Source organism: Halichoerus grypus, chromosome 3 (genome assembly GCF_964656455.1).
Source record: "Halichoerus grypus chromosome 3, mHalGry1.hap1.1, whole genome shotgun sequence".
NCBI classification, from domain to species: Eukaryota; Metazoa; Chordata; class Mammalia; order Carnivora; family Phocidae; genus Halichoerus; species Halichoerus grypus.
Window position 1 is genome coordinate 131,172,194 of NC_135714.1, and position 26,893 is coordinate 131,199,086.

Here is a 26,893-nt window from a genome sequence, read left to right on the forward strand (position 1 = left end):
TTAAAAACAGCCCTCTGAGTGTAATCTTACTAACGTTACCTGCCTGCAATGACTTACCAAAAGTCATTGGCAATTCAGAACAGAGTATCACATCAATAATGATGATTAGGAAGAGGCGCCTGGGTAGCTCAGTCAGTTATATGTCTCTGACTCTTGATTTCGGCCCAGGTCATCATCTCAGGGTCGTGAGATCGAGCCCAGCATTGGGCTCTGCACTCAGCTCAGAGTCTGCTTTATATTCTCTCCCTTTGCCCCTCCCCCTGCTCACACACTCTCTCTCTCAAATAAAATCTTTTAAAAAAAGAATGATGATTAGAAAGATAAATTGATGAAGTTTCCACGTGAAGATTATGACTATTCTACTGAGTTTGAATATTTTTCCTATGGTCTCACCAAGAAAAATAGATTTAATTCTTACTAGGCAGTGGAAAGCTGGGGAGAGTGATGGGGGAAATTATTTTGTCCTTTACGATATTGTTAATTTTCTCACGTATCAAAACTGGCTGTTTCAGATTGAAAATTTTTCAACCCTGCTATCAATTAATGATACTGATGAGTATTATTAGCAGCTTCCAGAAGTTCAGTAGTCATTGAGTTTTTGCATAAAGCTAAAAATTGATTATATTGATTGATTTCAGTTCATATATTCCTATATATTCATTCGTGTGTGTGTGTGTGTTTGAAGTTGCTAATGTAATAGAAAAACTTAATAGCATGGGAGCAATATAGCTAAATGAGAGAGCACTTGCACCTGAAATCTGTTTTACTGAATAGCTTTGTGACCTTAAGTACTTGACCTATGTCTCAGTTTCCTTGTCTATTAAAGAGGATGGTAATACTTGTACCCAGCTGACAGTGTTGGTATGCGGGTTAAATGAGATAATCCATGTAAATTATTACAATGTCCAGGTCATAAGTACTTAATTAAAAGTTGTCTAGCTTTATAACTATGTGCCTTCCATGGTATCTTACACATGGTTTTATTTATTTATATATAAGTTTTATAAATTATAAAAATATGTATGTTTATATATATGTATATATATGTATATATATAAAGAGCTAGAGCCCATTATGTTTCTCTCTCCTTTATTACCTCTCTTTAATACTGTGGAGAACTAATATTTCCTTAAGACCATTTTCTCTGGACCACATTTTAGTTCTGAGGCTAGTACTTTGCAAGCCCACTTATCTACACAGCAACCCCACTGGGGCAGCCAGTATGTCTGGAGCTCTTCCTTGATGACCACGTATAGGCAGATGTCTCAGTGAGTTCATATTCTTTTTTCAGGGCATCTAAAATGTTTGCAAATAGATTTGATTAACTGATTTTTAAAAATGCATTAGAGGTCTGAAGGCAGTAATTTATTGCATGTTTTCTGAGACCCTAAAGTATTATCTTTATTTACAGATGTGCAAAAATTGATTTCACACTCTAAGACTGATGACAGTATTTTCCTTAATTTACTAAATCTTAAGCATATTGAGATGAAGTTACTTCTTCCAATATTTTATTATGAAAGATGAAAGAGTTTTACAGTTAATACCTATATGCCCAACACCTAGATTCTACCATTAACATTTTACTCTACTGGGCACCTGGGTGGCTCAGTTGTTTAAGCGACTGCCTTCGGCTCAGGTTGTGATCCTAGAGTCCTGGGATTAAGCCCCACATCGGGCTCCCTGCTCAGCAGGGAGTCTCCTTCTCCCTCTGACTCTCCCCCGTCTCATGCTCTCTCTCTATCATTATCTCTCTCAATAAATAAATTTAAAAAAAATCTTAAAATAAAAACAAAAAAAATTTTACTTTATCATATATATATTCATCTTTCTACTCCTTTATTCATTTATATGTTCATTTTTGTGGGGGGAGGGAATTCACTTTAGAGGAGTTCTTTATACATGCTGGGTACCAGTCTTTTGTCAGGTATGTTTCGTGAATATTGTCTTCTGGTCAGTATTTGTCTTCATTTTCTTAACAATGACCTTGTATGAGCAGAAGTTTTAAATTTTTATGAAGTCTAATTTCCATCCTATTGAAGTTACCTTTTCAAGTTTATTTTAGAAGAAATAGATCCTAGATTTCCATTAAAACAATCAATAATTCTGTTATAATTACTGAATACTTGAGTCTTTTCAAATATTTCACTTTTGTTATCTAAGCTCTTTTCACCACTTCAGTCAAGGCTTAGTACAAGAATAAAGGAGTGTTCAGGATGCCTGGGTGGCTCAGTCGGTTAAGCGTCTGCCTTCGGCTCAGGTCATGATCCTGGAGTCCTGGGATCGAGTCCTGCATTGGGCTCCCTGCTCAGCAGGGAGCCTGCTTCTCCCTCTGCCGCTCCCTCTGCTTGTGTTCCCTCTCTCGCTGTGTCTCTCTCTGTCAAATAAATAAATAAAAATCTTTAAAAAAAAAAAATAAAGGAGTGTTCTACATAGATTTTTTTTTCCAACTACAAGCAAGATTAAATATTCTACATGTTTATCTTCCCATAATGTTTGTTTTTTTTTTTTTAAGATTTTGCTTATTTGACAGAGCACACAAGCAGGGGGAGTGGCAGGCAGAGAGAGAGAGAGAGACACACACACACACGCAGGGTCCCTGCCAAGCAAGCAGCCCAATGCAGGCTCAATCCCAGGACCCTGGGATCATGACCTGAGCTGACTGAGCCACCCAGGCGCCCCTCTTCCCATGTTTTGCTTTGCATGTGGTGGACATGCCAACTGTATAGGTGAATCATTGATAGGCAGCCATGAATTGTATAATTTTCCTATTGTTTAGGTATAGCTCTTCCATGAAACCTTAAATGGAAACAAATCTTGACAGTTGTCTGTTTTGCTTTTAGTTAGAACTGCTAAATCCGTGGCATATGATATATGCTAAGCAAATCACTGTGTTTTCTTAAAGTGTCAGAGGAGATGATTATCTCATGTTAAAGAATTCATCATAAGTAATTTTTATACTTCACTGGAAAGATGTTCTTTACATTCTGCTCTCCAGTTACTTTAAAGAGTTGTATGTTATGCAAAATCTGTCCCTTTTAAATTCTGTTGAAGGTATCAAACAAGATAATTGCAGTTTCTTCTAACTCTAAAATGCTTGATTCTGTTGCACTGTTCATTACCAGACACAGCTTTTATAGTGCAATGTTTTATTAATATAGTTATGGTAAATATAAATATATAGTAGAAGATAAATACATTTTTTCATCTCTTTTTAAACTCTTTTAAACAGAAAGATGTGTTCCAACTAAAAGACATGGAGAAGATTGCTCCCAAAGAGAAAGGCATTAGTGAGTATCAAAGATGTGCTGAGATATTTTGGGAAATATTGGTCATCTTTTCTGCAATAGTCTTTCACTTTATGAAAACATAAATTTCTAGAGATGAAGAATGTTTGTAAGAGTACTTCCATGATGTCTTTGGACCATGACCATGATTCTTATGTCTGGAGTATCTGCTTTAAAATGGAGTATGCATGCATACTTAAACCTACACACACAAGCACGCACACATCCATACACAAATATACACATTTATTTATAGGTATAATTACTTCAAAAGAAGTAAAAACTGTTCATGTATGTTCTGATATTTGTTAGATGTGACTTTGTATTTTTACATGGTATATTAGTTTTCTATGGCTGTTTAACAAATTACCCCAACTTGGTGGCTTAACACAATAGAATTTATTCTCTCATAGTTCTGGAGGCCAGAAGTCTAAAATCAAGGTGTTGGTAGAGTTGGTTCCTTCTGGAGATTCTGAAGGGGAATCTATTTGATGCTTCTCTCCTAGCTTCTGGTGACTGCTAGCAGTGCATGGCTTAATAGACACATCATTCTAATCTCTGCCTCTGTTTTCACATAGACTTCCCCTTTGTTTTCTCCCATTCTGTCTCTTATAAGGACATATGTCATTGGATTTGGGACCCACCCTAAATGTAGGATGATTTCATTCTATCATCCTTAATTGTACCCTTTTTCCAAATAAGGTCACATTCACAGGTTTTGGGAGTTAATCTTTTGAAGGGTCACCACTACATATGATATATTTATTTTTTTAAACCTTATTTTCCTTGTATAAGCTATACATGTTTATTTTAACAGATTTGAAAATTATAAAGTATATAATCAAAATAAAATTTGTTCGTGAGCCTTCTTTTCTGGGATCACCTCTGTTAACATTTTGGTATATTTTGATGTCTTATTCTTAGGTTCTATCTGTCTGTGTATGCATATATCTATCTTTTTTTTTTTTTTTCCAGAGGGAACCATGCTGCATGTGCAGTTTTGTGTTCGTGTATTTTTTCATATAACATTAGATCATCTACATCTCCCTATGTCATTTGTTTTTTTAAGAAAATGATTTACAACATCTGCATCTCCTAATGTTTCATTCTTGACCACCTACTATACCATAATTTGTTTAGCCTATTACTATTATTGAACATCCAGATTCACCCAAATTTTGCTGCTGAAATCAATGTGTAACATGCTATCTACAAATTTTTTTCTAAAAAAACTGATTTTTTAGAGCTGTTTTAGGTTCACAGCAAAACTGAGAGGAAGGTACAGAGATGTCCCATATGCTTCCTGCTCCTCCCCACATGCATAGCTTCTCTGGTTGTCAACATCACTCACCAGTGGTACCTTTGTTACAGTTGACACATTGTAATCACCCAAAGTCCGTGGTTTACATTGGGATTCACCCTTGCTGTCATACATTCTGTGAGTGTGGATAAGTGTATAATGACACAGATCCATCATTATGGTATCATGCAGAGTATTTTTACTGCCCTAAAAACCCTCTGTGCTCCATCTATTCTTCCCTTTCTCTCCTCACCCATAAATTTTTTTTCCACATCTCCTACTACTTCATTAGGAAAAGTTCCTAGAAATAGAATAGAAAATAGAGACTTGGGGCACCTGGGTAGCTCCGTCGGTTAAGCATCTGACTCTTGATCTCCACTCAGGTCTTGATCTCAGGATCATGAGTTCAAATCCCACACTTGAAATAAAAAGAAAAGAAAGTAGGGTCTTTTGTAGTTTTAGGCATTTAATATGTACTCTCAAAGTGCCTTCAGGAAAGGTTATACCAAATTATATTCACATTCATTTCTCAGAACTGTGTTTTCATTTTTAGAATCCTTGACGTTTCATTTCACTTTGTACTTCTTTACAAGTGAGGTTGAATGGTTTGCACCTTTGGTGTTGATTTTTTTTTAATTTATTAAATCTTTAGTTTTTGTTTTTTTTTTAAGATTTTTATTTATTTATTTGACAGAGAGACACAGCGAGAGAGGGAACACAAGCAGGGGGAGTGGGAGAGGGAGAAGCAGGCTTCCCGCTGAGCAGGGAGCCCGATGTGGGGCTCGATCCCAGGACCCTGGGACCACTTCCTGAGCCGAAGGCAGATGCTTAACGACTGAGCCACCCAGGCGCCCCAGATCTTTAGTTTTCTAATAGATTTTGTTACATTTGGGGATCTGCTGTAGGAAAAATTGAAGTGGACGTTAAAATATGGATAATTTCTCAGTACAGTTTTACTTAAGAATTGTTCATGAATTTTAAACATTTATGAAATATGACTTTACATTTTTATATGCTATTTTTTAAAGCTTCTTTCTGATTTTTTGTGGTCTTACTCCTAACCATAACATTCAGTTCACAAGTTTTTTTTTCTTTTTTAGTTTTCTTAGCGAAAAAGGCAATACACATTCATTTTTGGAAAAAACTTAGAAAAATGAACAAAAAAGAAGGAAATAAAAATTGCCTCTTACCCACAGCTCAAAAATAACCACTGTCTAATTAGTGCCTATTGTCTTTTAACTTTATTTTTTTTATAATTCTACATAATACATTTTGAATGCATGTATATCCATGCCATTAAATACTTTATAACATAAGTTTAATGATTACATAATATCCCATCCCAATAAAGTACTTTTAAAAGTCCAGTTATTGGACAGGTTTCCGATTTTTTGCTGTTGAAAACAGTGCTTTGACAAGCATCCCTGTGCATGTCCATCATTATTTTCTTTGGCCGAATTTATAACAATGGAATTTCTACATAAAAGGCATGCATAGATATATATTGCCAGATTTTCTTCCCATCTTGAGAGAACCCATTACCCTGAACATTTTACATATTTTTTAGGTATTTTTGGTTTGGAAGTCAAGAAATCATATCTCATTGCTTTATTTGGCATTTCTTTAATTATTAGTGGGGTTGAACATTTTTGTTTATTAACTGTGTATATTTTGTAGCTGTCCATTGATGTACTTTTGTTTTTCTGTTGATGTGTTTGTCTTTTTTGTAGTTGTTATTTTTAAAAGCTCTTTGTTAATTTATTAACCCTTGATCTGTAATATTTGTTCCAAGTGTTATCTTCAGTTTTTCGCCTTTTAATTGTATTTATGATGTGTCTTAATAGAGAGTCTTTAAAAATGATCTCTTTTAGCTGCTATGTCAGTGAAAGAAGTCCTTCAAAGCTTAGTTGATGATGGTATGGTTGACTGTGAGAGGATTGGAACATCTAATTATTACTGGGCTTTTCCAAGTAAAGCTCTTCATGCGAGGAAACGCAAGTTGGAGGTTCTGGAATCTCAGGTAAGCCAACACAGTTAAAAATTGCAGATGTGCTTTGTAAGAAAGAAATTTGTTTTACTTAATCTTCTTTTCATTTAATGGCTTCCATTAAATTTTTAACATGTATTATTTGACTCAAGATCTAAGGATAATCAAGATCTCTTTCTCCTAAACAATACAAGGAGCTTAGAATGTTCTAACTTTCATCCTCCCACATGCCATGATATTATTTTATAGTATTTTAGTTCCTTTTAGGGTTACAGAATGGTTGGGAAGGTACAGAGTTCCCAAATACAGTTGATTCTTTAACACCATGGGTTTGAACTGCATGAGTCCACTTCTACATGGATTTTTTCCAATACATATAATACTGTAAATTTATCTTCTCTTATGTTCTCTTAACATTTTCTTTTCCCTAGCTTGCTTTGTTGTAAGAATACAGTATATAATACATATAGCCTACAAAATATGTGTTAACTGTTTATGTGATTGGTAGGGCTTCTGGCCAACAGTGGGCTATTAGCAGTTAAGTTTAGGGGGAGTCAAAAGTTATATGTGGATTTTTGACTGCATGAGGGTCACCCCGAACCTCTGCATTTTTCCATGGTCAACTGAAGAGTTCTCCACTATCCAAAAGTGGAGCATTCCTGCGAAACCTTTTTTTTTTTTTTTTTTTTTTAAGATTTTATTTATTTATTTGACAGAGAGAGACATAGCGAGAGCAGGAACACAAGCAGGGGGAGTGGGAGAGGGAGAAGCAGGCTTCCCGCAGAGCAGGGAGCCTGATGTGGGACTCGATCCCAGGACCCTGGGATCATGACCTGAGCCGAAGGCAGACGCTTAATGACTGAGCCACCCAGGCGCCCCCTGTGAAACCTTTTGTAAGCTAAAATGGCATAGAATGAAAAAGCAATTACCATTAATCTATATGGAAAAAATTGAGTGTTTCTGAACCCCATAAGTGGCCTCCCTTAGGCTTTTCTGATACCTGTAGGACACATCTTGCTAACAGATGCACAAAATAAATCAAGATAAAGCACAGATGCTCATTGATACAGTTCCGAGGTGTGGAGTTTGATGCTGAGATGCTGAGTGTAGTTCCCAGGGAAGGAGCTTGGTGGTGCCGCTCTCACTGATGTTGGTGCATGCTTACCTCTATACTGGTTTGCTACAAAATGAACGCTGAAACACTATTTTTGCTTTTTATCTTTTTTTGTAAAAGCAAAAAGACTCTTCAGATTTCTTTTAGTTAGCAAAAATAGGTACTAATATAGGTCTTTCATAAAAGTAAAATGGCATATCATGAACTTTTGAAAAGTGACTTACATTTTGTGTTTAGTGTGGTACATTTGTTACAAATGATGAGCCAATATTGATACCTTGTCATTAAATAGAGTCCGTAGTTTACATTAGGGTTCACATTTTGTATGTTATGTGAATTTTGACAAATGCATAAATGTCATGTATCCACAATTACAGGATCATACAGAATAGTTTCACTGCCCTAAAAATCTCCTGTGCTCCAGTTATTCGTCCATCCTTCCCTCTCCCTTAATCCCTAGCAACCATTGGTATTTTTTACTATTCTATAGTTTTGCCTTTTCTGGAATGTCATATTGTTGGAATCATGCAGTCTGTAGCCTTTTCAGATTGGCTCTAATACACATTTAGGTTTCCTCCATGTCTTTTGGTGGCTTGGTAGCTCATTTCTTTTTATTGCTGAACAGTATTCCATTGCATAGATGTGCTGCAGTTTGTTTATTCATTCAGCTATTAAAGAAAATCTTGGTTGCTTCCAAGAACGTGTATTTAGTCTGTATTACAAGATTCCACTACATTTTAATTTTATTTTTTTATTCTTTTATACAACTGAGGGGGTGAATTATCATGTGCAATTTACAGTGTAGGCAAGAAGTGGAACTTTAGGGAAATGGGCTATGGACTTGTTTTGGGGTGAGGCAAGGAAGAATCCTGATTCTCTAGAAGATAACAGGAATAGGAAACGTTAATCAGGAATAGTAAAGGAGATGAATTTTTTTCTGTTTGGAGATAATATGAGATTACATTTCTTCATAGGAATATTCTGAAACACCACTTTTTTAAAATGTCGCTCCTGGGTTTAAGAAGGTCAAAGTTTGTAGGCAGCCCTCAGTCTGTCTGTGTTTTTAATTATAAGCAACAAAAACTAACTCTGGCTGAGTTTAGCAGAAAAGGAATTTATTAGAAGATATAAGATGGACTTATAGAATCACTGGGAAGGCTAGAAACCCAGTTCGAAAAGTAGGCAGGAACTGAGGGAAGGTGCACAGCCAGACCACAGCCAAAGTCACGCCGTGAAACTTGTGTGGTGAGGATTCTGCTGCCCCAGGGCCATGCCATGACTTCTGCACCTAGCTCTATTGACAGTGCTGCTGACCAGTGGAAGATGATTCCATTGGTGCTCCTGACCCTGGCTAAAGAAGCGGATGTTGTTGCTGCCCCCCTCCCTCCCCCCAAAAAACCCTCAAAAAATGAAAAACTTCTGTCCTAGCTACCAATCACAGTTTTGGGAAGTACATATGATTGGCCAAGCCTGGGTTACATGCCCACACTCTAGTTGCCAGGGGAACTGGGGAAATAAATAATTGGGGTTTCTAGTTTCTATGATGGGAGGTAGCTCCCTCCTGTTGGCACCAGCAATTCCGTGAAATAGGAAGGGGGTTTGAATGGTGAGTAGCACTCTCTCTCCTACCAGGTTAGATATTTACAAAATAAATCGAGAGAAAAAAACTGGAAAAGAGCACAGGACTTGGAGTCAGAATAACAACAACAAAATTACTGAATACCTACTGTCCTCTGTATGCCAGACACTATTCTAGGCACTTGTAATCCATTAGTGGACAAAGAATGGAAGCAGGGAAACAGGTAGATTAAGTTATTGGAATAATCCAGCTGTGAGGTAATGGTGGTTTGGACCTAGTGGTAGCAGCCTACCTACCCCTCCTTAGCTATAGGCAACCAGTAAGCTTCTTTTCTTTCTTTCTAAGATTTTATTTATTTATTTGAGAGAGAGCGCACGTGCATGTGAGCTGGGGGAGGGGTAAAGGGAGAGGGAGAGAAAGACTCTCAAGCAGACTGCGAGTGGAGCCCAACTCGGGGCTTGATCTCAGGACCCTGAGATCACGACCTGAGCCAAAATCAAGAGCCGGACGTTCAACTGACTGAGCCACCCAGGTGCCCCTCAGTAAGCTACTTTCTGTTTCTTGTGAATTTCCTTGTTCTGGACGTTTTATATGAATGGAATCACATAATGTGTATCTTTCATGACTGGCTTCTTTCATTTAGTGTAATGTTTTCAAGGTTTGTCTATGTTGTAGTATGTATCAGTATGCCATTCCTTTTTATGGCCAAATAATATTCCATTGTATGAATATACCACATTTTATTTATCCATTCATCAGTTGATGGCCATTTGGGTTGTTTCCACCTTTTGACTATTATATGCAATGTTGCTGTAAACTTCATGTATGAGTTTTTGTGTGGACATATGTTTTCATTTCTCTTGGGAATTGATGGGTCATATGATAACATGATTAATTGTTTGAAGAACTTCCGGACTTCTTTCTAATTTGGCTGCACCATTCACATTCTTACCAGCAGTGCGTGAAGCTTCCCATTTCACCACATCCTCACTGAACTTATCATTACCTGACTTTTTTGACTCTAGCCATCCTAGTGGTTGTGAAGTGGCATCTCATTATGGTTTTGCTTTCCATTTCCCTGATGACTAATGATGTTGCGCATCTTTTCATGTGTTTACTGGCTATTTGTGATCTTCCTTGGAGAAATGTCTATTCAGATCCTTTTACCCCTTTTTTTATCTTTTAAACATGATGCTGCATTTTTTTTCCCCTCCTAGGAAACAACATGCATATTCATCACTCAGCAACTTTTTTAAAAAGTTAATCATGAGGGCGCCTGGGTGGCTCAGTCGTTAAGCGTCTGCCTTCGGCTCAGGTCATGATCCCAGGGTCCTGGGGTCGAGTCCCACATCGGGCTCCCTCCTCGGCGGGAAACCTGCTCTCCCTCTCCCACTCCCGCTGCTTGTGTTCCTGCTCTCGCTATCTCTATCTCTGTCAAATAAATAAAATCTTTAAAAAAAAAAAAAAAAAGTTAATCATGAAATTAGAAACTTTATACAGGGTAATTTACTTTTAAGCCTTATTGCATTTTTCTGTCTTCATGGTTTTTGTTCTTTTATCCTCTAAGAATTCCCTTGCCCTTCTTTTCTACCTAGCCAAATTCTAAACATCTCTTTTCTCAGAACCGTCTCAAGCTCCCATAGCTTACAGTGTTTTGGGCCTTCTCTAAACCTATAATATTTTTGGTTTTACCATAATATAATGTATTGCTTTGGCACATACTGCTGGTTTGCTATGTAATGAACATTGCTCCTTTCTTTTTTCTAACAAAACACTTTGTTGAGGCAGCAGTATGTCTTACAGAAAAAATGCTCATCTTCCCACACTCCTTTGCAACTAAGAGTGGCAATGGAAAACAATTCTGATGAGTGAGATGTAAATGGAAGACTAGCTTTGAGGTTTGTAGGAAAGTGTTTACTTTCCTCAAAAAGGCAAAACCCTTTTGCCTTCTTTTCCATGATGTAGACATGAGATTATATTGTAACCCTACAATAACAAGCATTAGGATGAAGACCTGTTCCTTAAGAATGTCAGAGCCTGAATAAAAAGGGCTTGGATCTCTGGTGGCATTTTGAGACGCTGCGCTAGCCTTGGACTGCCTAACCTCTGGGCTGTTTAATCCAGTTTTAGTCAAAAATTCTGTTATTTTAGCTGCAGGTACTCTAAATGGATACAATTGCTTTGAAGATTTCTTTTGCATAAATGTAACTTAGATTTTTATTAGTCTATCTCTTTGTAACAAACTGTTTACTCCAAAACTTTGGGGCTTAAAGAAACAAATATTGATATTTCACAGTTTCTGTGGATCCAGGCATGGCTAGTTAGGTACCTCTGGCTCAAAGTCTCACATAAGGTTGTAGTCAAATAGTCGGCCAGGGTGGCATTCTCATCAGAAGGCTCATCTGGGAGAGGACTTACTTCCAAACTCAATCATATGGTTATTGGATTTAGTCCCCTGAAGGCTGTTGGACTGAGGGCCTTGACTCCTTGATAGTTTTTAGACAGAGGCCTCCCTCATTCCTTTTATCAAGGGCTTCTCCATAGGATGGCTCACAGTATGGCAGCTGCCTTCCCACACAGCAAACATGAGAGAAGTCCAAGACAGAAGCTATTGGGTTTGTTGGCAACTTAATCTTGGAAGTGACATCTCTTTACATCTGCTACATTCTGTTTTAATGAAACAAGTCATTAAACACAGCCCACACATAAGCAGAGATTACAAATGTGCATAAATACCAAGGGGCAGGGATCATTGTGGCCATCTTAGAGAACACATGCCACAGATTTTAAATTTTGTTTAACTTCTCAGACGTATAAGTCTTAGCCTCTTGATTAGTTTTTAATAGCTTTATTGAGGAATAATTGACATACAAAAACTGCTCACCTTTAAAGTTTAAAAATTGATAAGTTTTGGCATATGTATGTATCCATGAAACCATCACCACAGTCAAGATAATGAGCATATCCTTCATCCCTAAAAGTTTCTTCATTCCCCTTTTTAGTCTTTCTCTCCTGCCCTTCCTTTCCCTGCACTGTTTCCCCTGCCCCCATCCTCAGGCAAGCACTGATTTGCTTTCTGTCACTATACATTGGTTTGTATTTCCTAGAATTTTAAATAAATGGAATCATACAGTATGTACTCTTTCGTCCTGGCTTTTTTTACTCAGCGTAATTATCTTAAGATGTATCCATGTTGCTGTATTATTCATTCATTTTTATTGCTTAGTGATATTCCATTGTATGGAGATACGACAGTGTTTATCTGTTGATAGACGTTTGGGTTTTTTGTTCTAATTTTGGGTTATTAGAAATAAAGCTGCTATAAATATTTGTGTACAAGTCTTTTTAGGGATGTATGTTTTTATTTATGTTGGGTAAATACCTAGGAGTGAAAAGGCTGGATCATATGGTAGGTGTATATTGAACTGTTTTCTGAAATGCTCTGTCATTTTACATTCCTACCAGTAATGTATGAGAGCTCCCAGTTGCTCCACATCCTTGTCAATACCTGGTATGATATCCATTCTGATAAGAATATAGTGATATCTCATTGTGGCTTTTCTCCATTTCCCCAATGACTAATAATGTTGAGCATATTTGCACATGTTTATTTGTCATCCATATGTCCTCTTTGATAAAGTGTCGGTACAGATCTCTTACCTTTAAAAAAATTTTTTTGTCTTTTTTTTTTTTTTTTTTAGAGAGAGAGCGCACGTGTGAGCTGGGGTGGGGAGGGGCTGAGGGAGAGGGAGAATCTTTTTTTTTTTTTTAATTTTTTTATTGTTATGTTAATCCCCATACATTACATCATTAGTTTTAGATATAGTGTTCCATGATTCATTGTTTGTGCATAACACCCAGTGCTCCATGCAGAACGTGCCCTCCTCAATACCCATCACCAGGCTAACCCATCCTCCCAACCCCCTCCCCTCTAGAACCCTCAGTTTGTTTTTCAGAGTCCATCGTCTCTCATGGTTCTTCTCCCCCTCCGATTTCCCCCCCTTCATTCTTCCCCTCCTGCTACATTCTTCTTCTTCTTTTTTTCTTTCTTAACATATATTGCATTATTTGTTTCAGAGGTACAGATCTGAGATTCAACAGTCTTGCACAATTCACAGCGCTTACCAGAACACATACCCTCCCCAGTGTCCATCACCCAGTCACCCCGTCCCTCCCACCCCACCCCCCACTCCAGCAACCCTCAGTTTGTTTCCTGAGATTAAGAATTCCTCATATCAGTGAGGTCATATGATACATGTCTTTCTCTGTTTGACTTATTTCGCTCAGCATAATACCCTCCAGTTCCATTGTTGCAAATGGCAAGATCCCATTCCCTTTGATGGCTGCACAATACTCCACTGTATATATATACCACATCTTCTTTATCCATTCATCTGTTGATGGACATCTTGGCTCCTTCCACAGTCTGGCCACTGTGGACATTGCTGCTATAAACATCGGGGTGCACGTAGCCTTTCGGGTCCCTACTTTTGTATCTTTGGGGTAAATACCCAGTAGTGCAATTGCTGGATCATATGGTAGCTCTATTTTCAACTTTTTGAGGAACCTCCATACTGTTTTCCAGAGTGGCTGCACCAGCTTGCATTCCCACCAACAGTGTAGGAGGGTTCCCCTTGGAGAGGGAGAATCTTAAGCAGGCTCCATTCTCAGCGTGGAGCCCAATGCAGGGCTCAGTCTTACGACCTTGAGATCATGACCTGAGCTGAAATCAAGAGTCAAATGCTTAACCGACTGAGCCACCCAAGTGCCCCTTTTTTTGTTGTTGTTGTTTTTTTTTTTTAAACTTGGGTTGTTTTTATTATTGAGTTTAGACAATTCTTTATATAGTCTAGAGGCAAATCCTTTATTAAATAAATGTTCTCTGAACTTTTTTCTACCAGTCTTTGGCTGTCTTTTCATCTTCTTGACTATCTTCTGAAGAGCAAAAGTTTTTAATTTTGTTGAAGTCCAATTTATCAATTTGTTTCTTCATGGTTAGTGTTTTTGGTGGCGTATCTTACCTTCTTCCAGGTAATTATTTGTGCCTGAAATTGGGCATAACAGGGGCTGATTAAACATTTCTTGAGCCAGAGAAACTCTTTACCCTTCAGGGAAAAAAAGGCCAAATGTACGTTTTTTATTTCTTAGCCTCTGGATTTAGCATATCTACTTAAGTGGAGAAGCTTGGCAAATCTTAATAGAAGTAAGGAAGAGATCTAATTAGAATCTCTAGTACAGTGAATCTATTTTTAAAAAGTGAACTTAATATCACTGTTTGCTCTGAATGTTTGAGGAATAGGATGTTCTAATTAGTTACTGTCAATATACTCCTCTCCCTATAGGTCTGAGAGCTGGCATCAAATGTATTTGTGACACACCCCTCTCTCCACTCCCCCATTTACAAGCTGTAGGCCAAAGATTAATCTCGCACACCTGCTCAGAAATCAGGTCAAGTCAGAGGTGAACACCTAGGCAGTAGTCCTATGCCTTCTGTTCTAAGCACTCCAGAAGTAAATGAAAAACATGATTTTGATATGTTACTTGTAGAAGGTTGATAGCCCTTGACATTTGCTATATATAGTTGTTTAAAACAAAACAAAACTCAGTGCCTTTTCACTGACCTAAACCTGCTTTAGTCTTTCACTAAAATTTGAGATGGCATGTCAGTATCAGACTGTGCCCCCATGGTTCTGAAGATCACTTATTTTAAAGAAGCAATGTGGCTTAATGGAAAAAGTAGTTCGAAGTGAGACATGGATTGAAATCACAGCCTTACTTCTTACTAGTTGTAGGATCTTCTGAAATATTTCTTAAACTCTTTAAAGCCTCAGTTTCCCAGTTCATAAAATAGAGATTATACTTGAAAGGGTTGTGATAAAGATTAAGTGATATGTGTAAAGTGCCCGGTGTACTAGGTACTCTGTATATGGTAGCCAAAAGTTCAGCTAAATTAGTACGCACTCAGGAGTACACTGTAAGTTTATTTGTTCAGTCAGAACAAATATTTGAGGGTCTATTACGTGCAAAACATTTTACCAGATACTGGAGGTAATTTGTAAAAGTAGAAGTCAAGATTCATGCTTTATAAGAACATCTAATCTGTGCTAAAGATAATATATATGCACATGAAAGAGTGAAAATAAGAGTGAAAAGAGAGAAAATAAGAAAAATGTAATAGAGTGGTGATTAAAAGTGCTGCAAGAGAAGTTGGGATTTATATAAATATAGAAAGTACTCAGTGTTGCAGTGAATCAGATTCCAAATTCAGGGTTGCACTGAAGGATTATTTGGCATATTGCCAAAGTGAAGGGTTAGCTTCCTTTGAGTTTCTTGTTAATTACTTCCAGATTAGAGAGAGAGTGGAGGAACTCTAAATTTCCTTCCTTCATTTGTCTGTTTGTTTGTTTCTTTTTCATCATTCTGTTCTGCTTTGGTTCTGCCAGTGATTCCAATTCTATATAGGAATGTATTCGTCTCTTGAAAATGGACATTCTTGTAGTAGATCTGAAAATTAAATCAAGAAACACATTTTGTTTTCCTCCCTTGCCTTTAGGTTGTAGGTATTGATCATCATTATAGACAGTCTAAAAGCCTCATGGTTATAATTTATGTTTCTCTTTAACATTTTCTAAGATGGCAAATAAGCCATCAACTATGTGTGGGTCGCATTAACTGCTTTGACAGGTATCACTATATGTCTGCTCTGTGCATGCACTGTGCTAACTTCTTTAGGCAATATAAAAATACTAGCATACTGTACTTGGTAAGGCACGATAAATACCATAAATAGTTAACTTTTTATGAAAAGACATAGTTAATTAGCTTTTTAGTTTATGTAAGATTAGTGCCAAATACTATCTGTTCTATGGGTCCTAATTGTTATATGAGTTTAGAGGAGGGAAGATTTTTATAAATCCACATACTTCAGGGAGACTTCTTAGAAATGATTATTTTGAGCTGCAAGTTGAGTAGATTTATTTTATTTTATTTTATTTATTTGACAGAGAGAGAGCACAAGTAGGCAGAGTGGCAGGCAGAGGGAGAGGGAGAAGCAGGCTCCCCGCTGAGCAGGGAGCTGGACGCGGGGCTCGATCCCAGGACCCTAGGATCATGACCCAAGCCTAAGGCAGCCGCTTAACTGACCAAGCCACCCAGGTGCCCCACAAGTTGAGTAGATTTAGATGGATGGAGGAGATTCTCAAGGGGGGACAGAAGGGAGCCACTGATGCTAATGTTGGAAATGGCAGCCAAAATTCACTGAGCACTTCTCCAGGTAGAGTTTTAAGAGTTTGTCTTAATCCATTGAGGCTGCTATAACAAAATACCACAGACTGGGTAGCTTATAAACAACAGAAACTTGTTTCTCACCATTCTGAAAGCTGGTTAGGTAGGATACTCTTCTGGGTCACAGGCTTCTTGTTATATCCTCACCTGGTTTAATTGCTTAGGCATCTCTCTGGAGCCTCTTTATGTGGCACTAATCCCATTCTTGAGGGCTCCACCTTCATGACATCAATACCTCCCAAAGCCTTACCTACCTAAGGTTATCAACATTACCTTTGGGGGTTAGGGTTTCAACATGTGAACTATGGGGGGAACAAAAACATTCATACCATAGCAGAGCTTTTGCATGCTTCATAGCATTTGACTCTTACAACTGCATGAGGTAGGCATTAACTCTACCTACGTGAGAAGACTGAGGCACCAAGAGGGTAAATAACTTGCCCACAGTGATAGTACTAGTAAATGGTAAAGCAAGATTTGAATCCAGGCATTCTGACCCCACATTCCTTGCACATAACCACAGGTAAACAAAACTTTAAAGCAGATTATGTTCAGTGGACAGTTGGTGACCAGTTTGGAAAGAAGATGTAAGTTTTTGTTTTATAGTAATGGGAAAATAAGGTTGGAAATTGGATCGAGGCCCATATTACAGGGTATCTTAGTGGTTGGGTGGATTTTATTATGTACACCAAGCAGGGAAAGTTGAAGATTTTCCTGCCAGAATATTTTTATTTATTTTGCTGATCTAATTGCTTTTAAAAATTAGATTATAAGCTTAGAAAATAATGTTGTTACATCGTGGTATTAAGCAAAAAACTCCCCCCACTCCCCCCATATAGGTGAGTAAGACATTATTAATGTTGCTGAGAATAATGTAATGTGTAGTAATTTATTTCTGCATGATTGAAATAAATATTTGGATTGGGTTAGAAGAAATAGTTGTTAAACTAGTCTCTCTAAATAGCTGTGACATAGATGCATTCCTGAGCCTTTTCACATAAATTACTAACTTTCTTGGGCAAGAAAAGCTCACGTGGAGCTGAGAATGGTGGTGCATGTTTAAGTCTGCTAGTGCTTCTGAAATAGATTCAAATATATTATGCTGTTTGGATGGTAGTAGAAGCAGCCCTTTTGGTTCCACAGAAAGTAGAAATAACCAGATCTTTTTCTCCTAAGTCTTGTTGTGAATTTGTTGTCAATTTTTGTGTAGCTTAAAAATTAATTCCATTGTGGGAACTCCCCAGTGAAATGGCACTTCTCTGTATCCTGAAGAATGTATAGAACTTTTTAAAGGTCAAGAGATGATTTTTTCTTCTTGATAACTGTTTCAGGAGTTTTGGCTAAAACTTGCTGATTTTTCCCACTGTGATAATGATTTTAGTCAGTGTGTCTGTGTGGGTGTATGTGTGAAAGAGTGAAAGAGAGAGAGAGAGAAAGTGTATATGTATATGTCCGTGTGTGTGTGTCCGTGGTCTAACTATTTTTTGTGAAGAAAAGCAAGACAAAAATGCATTAGGATAAGCTATTCTTTCCATCATCTTCTGATTCTCCTTTTCTTTGTTTCAAATAGCTGGGCCTTAAAAATGAAGGAACAATCTCAACCTCAAGGGAATGACTTCCTTCATTTTACCTTAGCTTATATTGATGGGTGTAGGATGGTGTCCTCTAATGTATACGTGACTAGATAAGAGCAATAAAATTACTGTGTTTGACATGCTAGTCATACAGAGTCACCTGGCAGTATTGGAAATAACTGACCACTGCTGATTTGAAATGCACATTTTTTAGTCTTTTCCCAAAAGGAATACCATTTCCTTTTTTTTTTTTTAAGATTTTATTTATTTATTTGACAGAGAGCAGGAGAGAGAAAGAGAAAGCACAAGCAGGGGGAGCAGTAGAGGTAGAGGGAGAAGCAGGCTCCCCACTGAGCAGGGAGCCCGATGCTGGACTCAATCCCAGGACCCCGGGATCATGACCTGAGCCGAAGGCAGGTGCTTAACCGACTGAGCCACCCAGGCGCCCTAGGAATACCATTTCCAATATGCTTTTATTTTTGTATTCACATCCCTGTCTATCCTTCCAGGACTCCCTGTTCTGAGTTGGATATTTCTTTTCTTTCCTGCCAGAGCACCCTGAGTGTAACTCCAATCCACCACCCTGTGCTGCAGCTGTTAGGTGACTCAACCCTATCACGTAGGCAGCCTGTATCCTCAGGACTGGGCACAGTTCTTGGCAAATGACAGGTATTTGACAAGTGAATGAGAATTAAAGGAAACAAAGGGTATGAAGTTAGTTCTAATGAAACCATCCACTGATTCAGAGAATTTCATTAGTGCTGCAGCGAGTCTATGTAGCAGTTTTTAACTGATGTTTTAAAATTTAATTAAGGGGTCAGAATTATGGAAATCACACCTTTTTAAAAAAAATTATTTTGCTCTCCTAAGGTCTTCCATAGTTCTTTATCTAAGTTCTGATTTGCAACCCATTTATTACTAGTGGAAGGTAGTCTAGGGGACACATTTTCTAGGACTAGGCTTGTGTTAAGCATTGCATTTTGAAATCCCCACTAAGCTGGATTTCAGACACAGTGTATTGATTTGGGAGACACTAATAGATTCTCTTATGATTTAAAGATTTATTTTTTTAAACTAGTTTTTAGAAGTGAGTATATAGAATTATTTATTGCCAAAACCAAGTGAATAAAGAGTAGGTCCACTAATGGGCCAAGTGGACAACTTTGAAATGTTTTTAAATAAAAATAAGCATTATTTCTATTGAAACTCACTCAGTTCAGTAAATGTTTAGTGAATGCTTGCTGTGGCAAGCATTGGACCTGATGAGAGGGACATAATGATAAATTAGGTAGTTCCTGTCCCCAGGACCTCACAGTCTAGTGAAGAGACACACACGTCCACAGATCATTGCAGGGTGGTGTGATATGTGTTATACTGAAGAAGATGGTAGTACAAAAGGGGGTGAAAGTTAATTCTGCTGAGGATAGCCTTTGCAGTTAAGGAAGGAGACATTTAAGTTGGTTCTGAAAAGAATCATGGGAGCTCATAAGGGTCTTGAGGGTGAAGGGCATAGTGGGTAACAGAGATGTTAAGGCAGTGGCTTAAGAGGCTCCAGAAACAGATTCTTTAGAGTCAAATCCAATTTCTTCCATTTACTAGAAATCTCTTTTGCCTCTCTTTTCTCATATGCAAAATGTTCCTAATGTTTCCTACTTCACAGGGTAGTTGTGACAATCAACTGTGTTATATATAACTGCTTACAACAATGACTAATACATAGAAATGTGCTTTTTTTTTTTTTTAATGTAAACTCTACGCCCAGCATGGGGCTTGAACTCATGACCTGAGATCAAGAGTCGAATGCTCTACAGATTCAGCCAGCCAGGTGCCCCAATATATAGTAATGCTTTAGCTTTTGTAATTTTATGCAAAGACCAGGTGTGTATAGAACTATCTAATGTGTGATAGGATCTTTTTTTTTTTGAAATTTGTTTTTTTTTTTTTTTTTTTTTAAGTAATCTCTACACCCAACGTGGTGCTCGAATTTACAACCCTGAGATTAAGAGTCGCATGATCTAGTGACTGAGCCAGTCAGGCACCTCACGTATGAGGTGTTGTTCTGTACTCTTGTCCTGTACTGCTCCATTTTGAGTAAGGGATGAATGAACTATAGCTGGATTGGTAGGCAGATGCTGATAATAAAGGACTCTTTCTTACTTGAAGGATTTTGAGTAGGGAAATGAGATAATCAGAGCCTTATTTTATTTTAAAGATTTTAGTTATTTATTAGAGAAAGAGAGCATGAGCTGGGGGGAGGGGCCGAGGGAGAGAGACAAGCAGACCCCCTGCTGAACAGGGAGCCCTTGACTCTGACTCCGGGCTTGATCTCAGGACCCTGAAATGACCTGCGCCGAAGGCAGCCGCTTAACCGGCTGAGCTATCCAGGCGCCCCTCAGAGCCTTATTTTAGAAAGATGGTTCTGTTGGCAGTACAGAGGATAAGTAGGAATGTCCACTGTAAAACTGTTCAGCTAAGAGATGATGAAGTCCTGAAATAAGACACTGGCTCTAGGGTTGAGGAAAATAGACAGACTGGGGCGAAGTTTAAGAGTGGAGTCTGTAGTCATGAGCAGTGTACACTTTGAGTCCATAAAGTTCAGATTTTTTAAAAATAGTAATTTTTATCTAAATATAGATTTCCCCTTTGTTGCTTGTCTTTGTGTGTGGGTGAAAGCATGCTGTCTGTCTATATTCTCTGAAAGTCAGGTTCAGGTAGCATAAGTGATGACAGTGATAATGTTTTTGAGTGAAAACATATACAAGATCCTTACATAGCCAATATAAATGCTCAGGTTACAAACTCACATGGGCAAAAATTAAACCTAATTTCAAATTTGAGCCTAGTCCGCCTGGTAGTAAAAAACGAAGTCACCTGAGGGATTTTTCAGTAAACTCAATGAACTGAGATAAATTCAGCCAGTTTGGATTCTTCCCTCCCCAGTGGCCCACTTTCTCTTTGGGGTGAACATCTGTATTCTGGCTTACATAGGAATGGTTTGGGAAGAAGCATCTGGTCCTTAGCATTTATCTAGGCTGGCATCACCTGAAATACCAGTGTTCCTTAGTCTCTGCTTTGCAGCTGCATCTCTTACTTGGGTTAGTACACCCTTGCTTTTTCTTGAACATGGGCACCCTCACTCCCAGCAAGGTCTCCCAGACCACTCTGGGTCTGTAAGAATGAGATGGAGCAGCTCCAGGCCCACCGTGCTCCAGATAACACAGGCAAGAGTGCTTCTTCGCACCTCCTGTGCCCTGATGGTGTGGACAACAGCGGTAGGTAGGGCAGGGTTATGAGAAATCCTCACCAGCGTCTAACTTTTGCTTGCTTCCCAGACTCTCTTCCTCCTCTCCTACTTTTCGTTGGTCATTTGGGAGGACAGAGCAGGACTGGTCCTGGCCGGTCTTAGAGTTTTCTGACTTACACCTTGACTTTGAATTCTGAAAATACAAAAAGAAACAAAAAAAATCTCATGGTTCCCCTTTGCTATTATTGAAGTTTTTTCATGCTCCATTAGAGCATTTATCACACTTGTCATTTTTATACATCTCTCTCATATTAAGTATGTGGCTCAAACTAAGAGACTTTTTTTTTTTAAATCTTCAACTTCTCTCCTCCAAACCTAACACGAAGCCTGATAGAAAGTAGGCATTAAACCATTTGAACAAATGAAGGAACACATCATACAACTGATCAGCTTCTAAACCATGTTCTTACTAGCTTTAAAGTTTTCTAGGATGTTTGATAAAGATTACTTTTGTCTGCAAGTAATTGAATATCTGACTAAAAGTGGCTTAAATGGAAGTTTATTTTTCTCACATACGGTCCGGAGGTGGGTGTCTCTTAATCTTCATCAGTGATGTGGTGGTATCAGAGTCGGCATCGTTGGGATCCTCTTGGCCTTTCCATCATGGTCAGGAGATGACTGCCCCAGTTCCTTTTGTCATAGCTGACGAATGGTATGGAAGAGGGGAAAGGGAAGTTACTGGAATGGCTGTCTCTCTTAGCGGGAAAACAAAAGCTTTCCCAGAAGCTCTCCTGTAGACTTTTACTTAATTTTTATAGGTTGAAGTAGTGTCACACTGCTGCTTCTCGCTCTAGAGGAAACTGGGAGTGGAACTGGGTAAGGGAGGAAGGAGGTTGGAGGTGGACTAGATGAGTCAGTAAGCCAAGGAAAGCGTTGGCAGCAGGCATAGTAATATAAATAGGACATTATTCTATGGGAGTATAAAGTTCTATAACTGTAGCATAATTGATCAGGTAGTAGTGTTTAATGATAATGTAGTCCATTCTCTATGAATACCTGAGTTATACCGAAAACACTCTGCTTTACCTTTGATTCCCCCCCCCTCCCGGTTGCAGTAGTGATGCTAGGCTATAGTGTTATAATCAACAAATGATATTCATGTTTTGATTTTTCCTTAAAATATGGAAATACTTGACCATTTTCTTGTTGTATAATCTTTTTTTTGCTAGTTTTGCTTACAAATACATTTTCACTGGTGTATGTTTACACTTCTATAAATATTGTCTGCTTGAGATTTTTCCATTTTTTTTTTTTTTTAAGATTTTATTTATTTGTCAGAGAGAGAGAGAGCGAGAGCACAAGCAGGGGGAGTGGCAGGCAGAGGGAGAGGGAGAAGCAGGCTCCCCGCTGAGCAGGGAGCCCAGTGTGGGACTCGATCCCAGGACCCTGGGATCATGACCTGAGCCGAAGGCAGTCACTTAACCGACTGAGCCACCCAGGTGTCCGACATTTTTCCACTTTTTTAAATGCCAGAGGTTCTTATTTATTTCAGTAATTTTGGTTTCTGCTGCATTGAAATGTTCATGACCAAAGATACCATTTTATTTTAATATGTTGTTTCAAAAGATTAATCTTAGCTAAGTGTATGCTATATAGCTCAAAATATAGTTTGTTTTTGAGGATACCTCATTTGAAATTGTTCTGGATATTTTTTATTAGTATTTAAAATGTTGACAGATTTAACATATGATACCCAAAGGGACAGGATTCTCTTTGGAAAGCATCGATTTTGATGTCCAGGTGACTTGGATTCAGCTAGCAATATTGCCATTTACTACCTAGTCAAAATTACCTACTCTCTCTGGATTTCCATTTCTTTTTTTTTTTTTTTTTTTTTTAAAGATTTTATTTATTTATTTGAGAGAGAGAGAATGAGAGAGAGAGAACACACGAGAGGGGATAGGGTCAGAGGACGAAGCAGACTCCCTGCCGAGCAGGGAGCCCGATGCGGGACTCGATCCAGGGACTCCGGGATCATGACCTGAGCCGAAGGCAGTCGCTTAACCAACTGAGCCACCCAGGCGCCCCTCTGGATTTCCATTTCTTATTCCATAAAATGGCACTAGTAAAACCTCCAGTGAGATCATGTATGTACTATATCCCCTACAGGGCCTGGCTTGCCAGAGGCCCTCATTGATAGCTAGCATAACAGGTAAGTGACTCTTGACAGCAGAGAGTACAGGGAGACTGGCTCATTGCATTTGTAGTTTGTTGCTTTTGTCATTGTTTTTAAACACATGAAGGCAGAAAAATGACAAAAGAAGGTAATAAAAATTGTTTTGGGGTGATATTAACTTGCTGCATTAATATTATCAAGTTATGTTCAGTTTGTTAAAGTGTTAGTTTTGTAGAAGTCGGTGCAACTTTCTATCAGTAAAATTTATATTTATCTCTCTCTTGTAAAGCCTTCTCCTCCCTCTTTGTTAATGAGGAAAGAAGAGTAATTCCATTGTTTTCCTGTAGTAAGCCAGAAGATCGTCACCTAATGGCATAATCACCTTATAAACTTCAATAATGTTCCAAAATGGACTTCTTTTAGGAAGTAAAATCCTGAGAAGTAATATATCAAAATCAAGCTGGTTTTACTCAGTGGAAGTTCTGTCTTTATTGTATTAATCATATTCTCTTCATAAGATGTTCAATAAGGAATAAAGTCCAGCTGGAGAAATTTTAATAATTCCATTCTTGATTTATCATTTTTAGTATCTCTTCCAGGTAAGAAGAGACTTTGATTTTTGTGGAATTCGGTTTCTTTAAGCTCACATTATGTCAACAAGGTAAATAGTTGGCAACTTTTTATTTCTGCTCTTTAATAAGCTAAATTACAAAGCTACTTAACATTTGTAATTCTTAAATAAAATTCAGTCTTTCAGGAGTTTTGATACTGCATTCTACTTGATGGAGAAGATTGAGAGCATCAGGTCTTAGCTTCCCCAACTTTCACACATGGAGATGTTCATTTATTGTTCATGTCTCACATCCCTTCTTTCTTCACCAAGGCCATCTGTGCTCGAGCATACCTCTAGCAAGTCTGTATGTTCTCCATTGGCTTCCTCCTTTCCAGCTTTCTCTTCCTGTGCTGGAGTTTTCCAATATCTGGATATGAAATATCCTCAGATACGGTGCTGAAAAATCTTCACCACCCCTTCCAGCAGACTCACTTTCTCTCTGTCACTGTGATTCATCTGTTCACTCATCCAAGGAGTATTTATTGAGCTTCTACTCTGGGCCAGGCACTGTTTTGGGTGCTTGGGACATGTGTCGGTGAGCAAAACAGACAAAGATTCCTGCCTTTGTGGAGCTCACTTTCTAGTAGAGGGAGACAGACATCAAACAATAAACATAATTACGATGCAGACTGTGTATTGTATGAATAGGTGGTGGGTATATGAAAAAATGAAAAGTAGTACTAGAGTTGGGGGGCAGGAGGCAGATTTAAAATCAGTGGTCAGACCTTGTTGAGAAAGCAAAATTGGAAGGAGAGGGAGTTAACTTGTGAATATCTTGGGGAGGAACAGAGAGAGACCTATCTGGACAGAGAAAACAGCCAGGGCAAAGGCCTTAAGAACACAGTAAATTTACAAAACAGAGGCCATTGTGACTAGAGTAGAATGACTGAAATGGACTAGTAGGAACTTAGGTCAGAGAGCTAAAGGGGGACGATGGCCAGACCTTGGAAGGCCATCCACCCTGTTGCAAAGCTTTTACCCTAAGTGAAATGGGGAGCCATTCAGTCCTTCAGCAAGTTTTGGTGCTCTTACTCTCTACTGTGACACCATGCTAACCATGTCCTTGTGGATTCGTATTTCAGTTCAGAAACTAGACCATAAATAAATTGCATGTTAACATGTTCAGCAAAAGATAAATGAGCAGGAACTCTTCCACAATGGCAGACAGGGAGCAAACTCTTAATTTATTATGCCTGCTGCCTCAGTTTTTACTCCTGGATTTCACTGCTTCTGGTGCCAATAAATGCTTTCATGGCCTTTCTGGCTTGCTCTCTCTTCATAACCTCTTCCTTCTACCACTTCTGACGAGGTTGGCTGCCTTGTAGAGCTCCTTACTCCTGATAATTAAAATTATTCTGGCCATTCCACAGTAATCCCCCCTTGTCAGCAGTTTTGCTCTCCACGGTGTCCAAGCCTCATTTTTGAAGAACTATCATTTAAGACTCCATTCATGGGACTTTAGCCTAGGTAGTCTCTATCTTAAGATATATGTTTTCTGTGCAATTTTTTGAAATAGGGAAAAATAACTCAAATTCAGGCAACTACCTTGACAAACTAGGGATTCCCTAGGCTGGTCCCCGGCGTACTCTCCTCAGTCCCTCTCCCTTCTTGCTCTGCGCATTCTTCTTGGGAAATCTCATCTACTCCTGTGACTTCCATTGCCACCCACATACCTTTGATTCCCCAGTTTTTGTCTCCTGCCTGTACCTCTGCACTGAGCTCCACACTTGTGTATTCAGCTACCAGCTAGACCTCTCTCCTTGAATGGCTGACAGGCAAATCACAGTCATATGTTCACAGCTCAGTTCATTACCCAAACCTGCTTCTGGGTCTTCTAGACTCTGGAACTACGGGCCACTTAGTCACCCAAACCAAGTAGTTATCTTAGGGGTTTTTTTCTTCCTTTCCTTCACATCCAGCTCATGCTAAACCTCAGTTGATTCTACACACTGATATCTCTCAAATGTCCCCCTTTGTCTCCAGCCCTACTGCCACTGTTTTGGCTTAGGTTCTCATTATCTCTGGCCCAGAATTTTGAATTATTGTCTTCACCAGTCTCCCTGTCTCCAGTCTTCACTTTCTCCTATCTGTTATAGTAGTTATCTTTAATGTCCTTTGGATGTTTTCCCACTCTTGAATAATAAAGTCCAGATTCCTCAGCCTGGCTTTAAGGCTCTCTCTAATCTAGCTCCTGCCACTGGCCAATCTAATAACCTGCTGTTACCCCTTCGCTAGCCCTACAGACCAGTTATACTGAGTTGTGTACAGCTTCCTAAGTGCTACTCATGTTATATCTTTGTGTTTTTACATGCTGTGCCTGGCTGGCTCTTTTTACTAGTGCAGCTAACAAACTCCAACTTGCCCATTAGCCAGAGACATATATCCATTAAGACCCACCTCAAGAATCTTTCCTGAGTTTTTATCCCCTCCTCCTCAACGGTTTAGAACTTCTTTGTGCTTTGACCATCTCATATATATTTCTTTTATAGAGTGAAGTCTTTATGTGCCTTATTTCCACAGCAGACGTTCTTTGAGGGCAGAGATATCTTAATCATGTTTTTTCCCCAGCCTGGAATGCAATTACTGAGACATGTAGAGACATAATAAATGTTGTTGAGTGAAAGCATAAATCAATACAGCTCTGTTTAGTTTCAGTCCCAACTATTGTGTTCTTGGTCTAGGAGCCTTCCTCCTTGGCCTGTAGTTTTGGTCTTCCAGTCTACAACATATAGCAG

At 38.5% G+C, this 26,893-nt stretch overlaps 1 protein-coding gene across 1 annotated transcript in view; it reads left to right on the forward strand.

Moving 5' to 3' along the window:
- The window catches only part of MND1 (meiotic nuclear divisions 1), a 66,626-nt gene that overhangs the window by 7,443 nt on the left and 32,290 nt on the right, over positions 1 to 26,893 (forward strand). The window contains exons 3-4 of the mRNA XM_078068215.1: positions 3,233 to 3,290; positions 6,459 to 6,607. Of these exons, the coding sequence (XP_077924341.1) occupies positions 3,233 to 3,290; positions 6,459 to 6,607 (207 nt within the window). The remainder of the gene's footprint in view (positions 1 to 3,232; positions 3,291 to 6,458; positions 6,608 to 26,893) is intronic.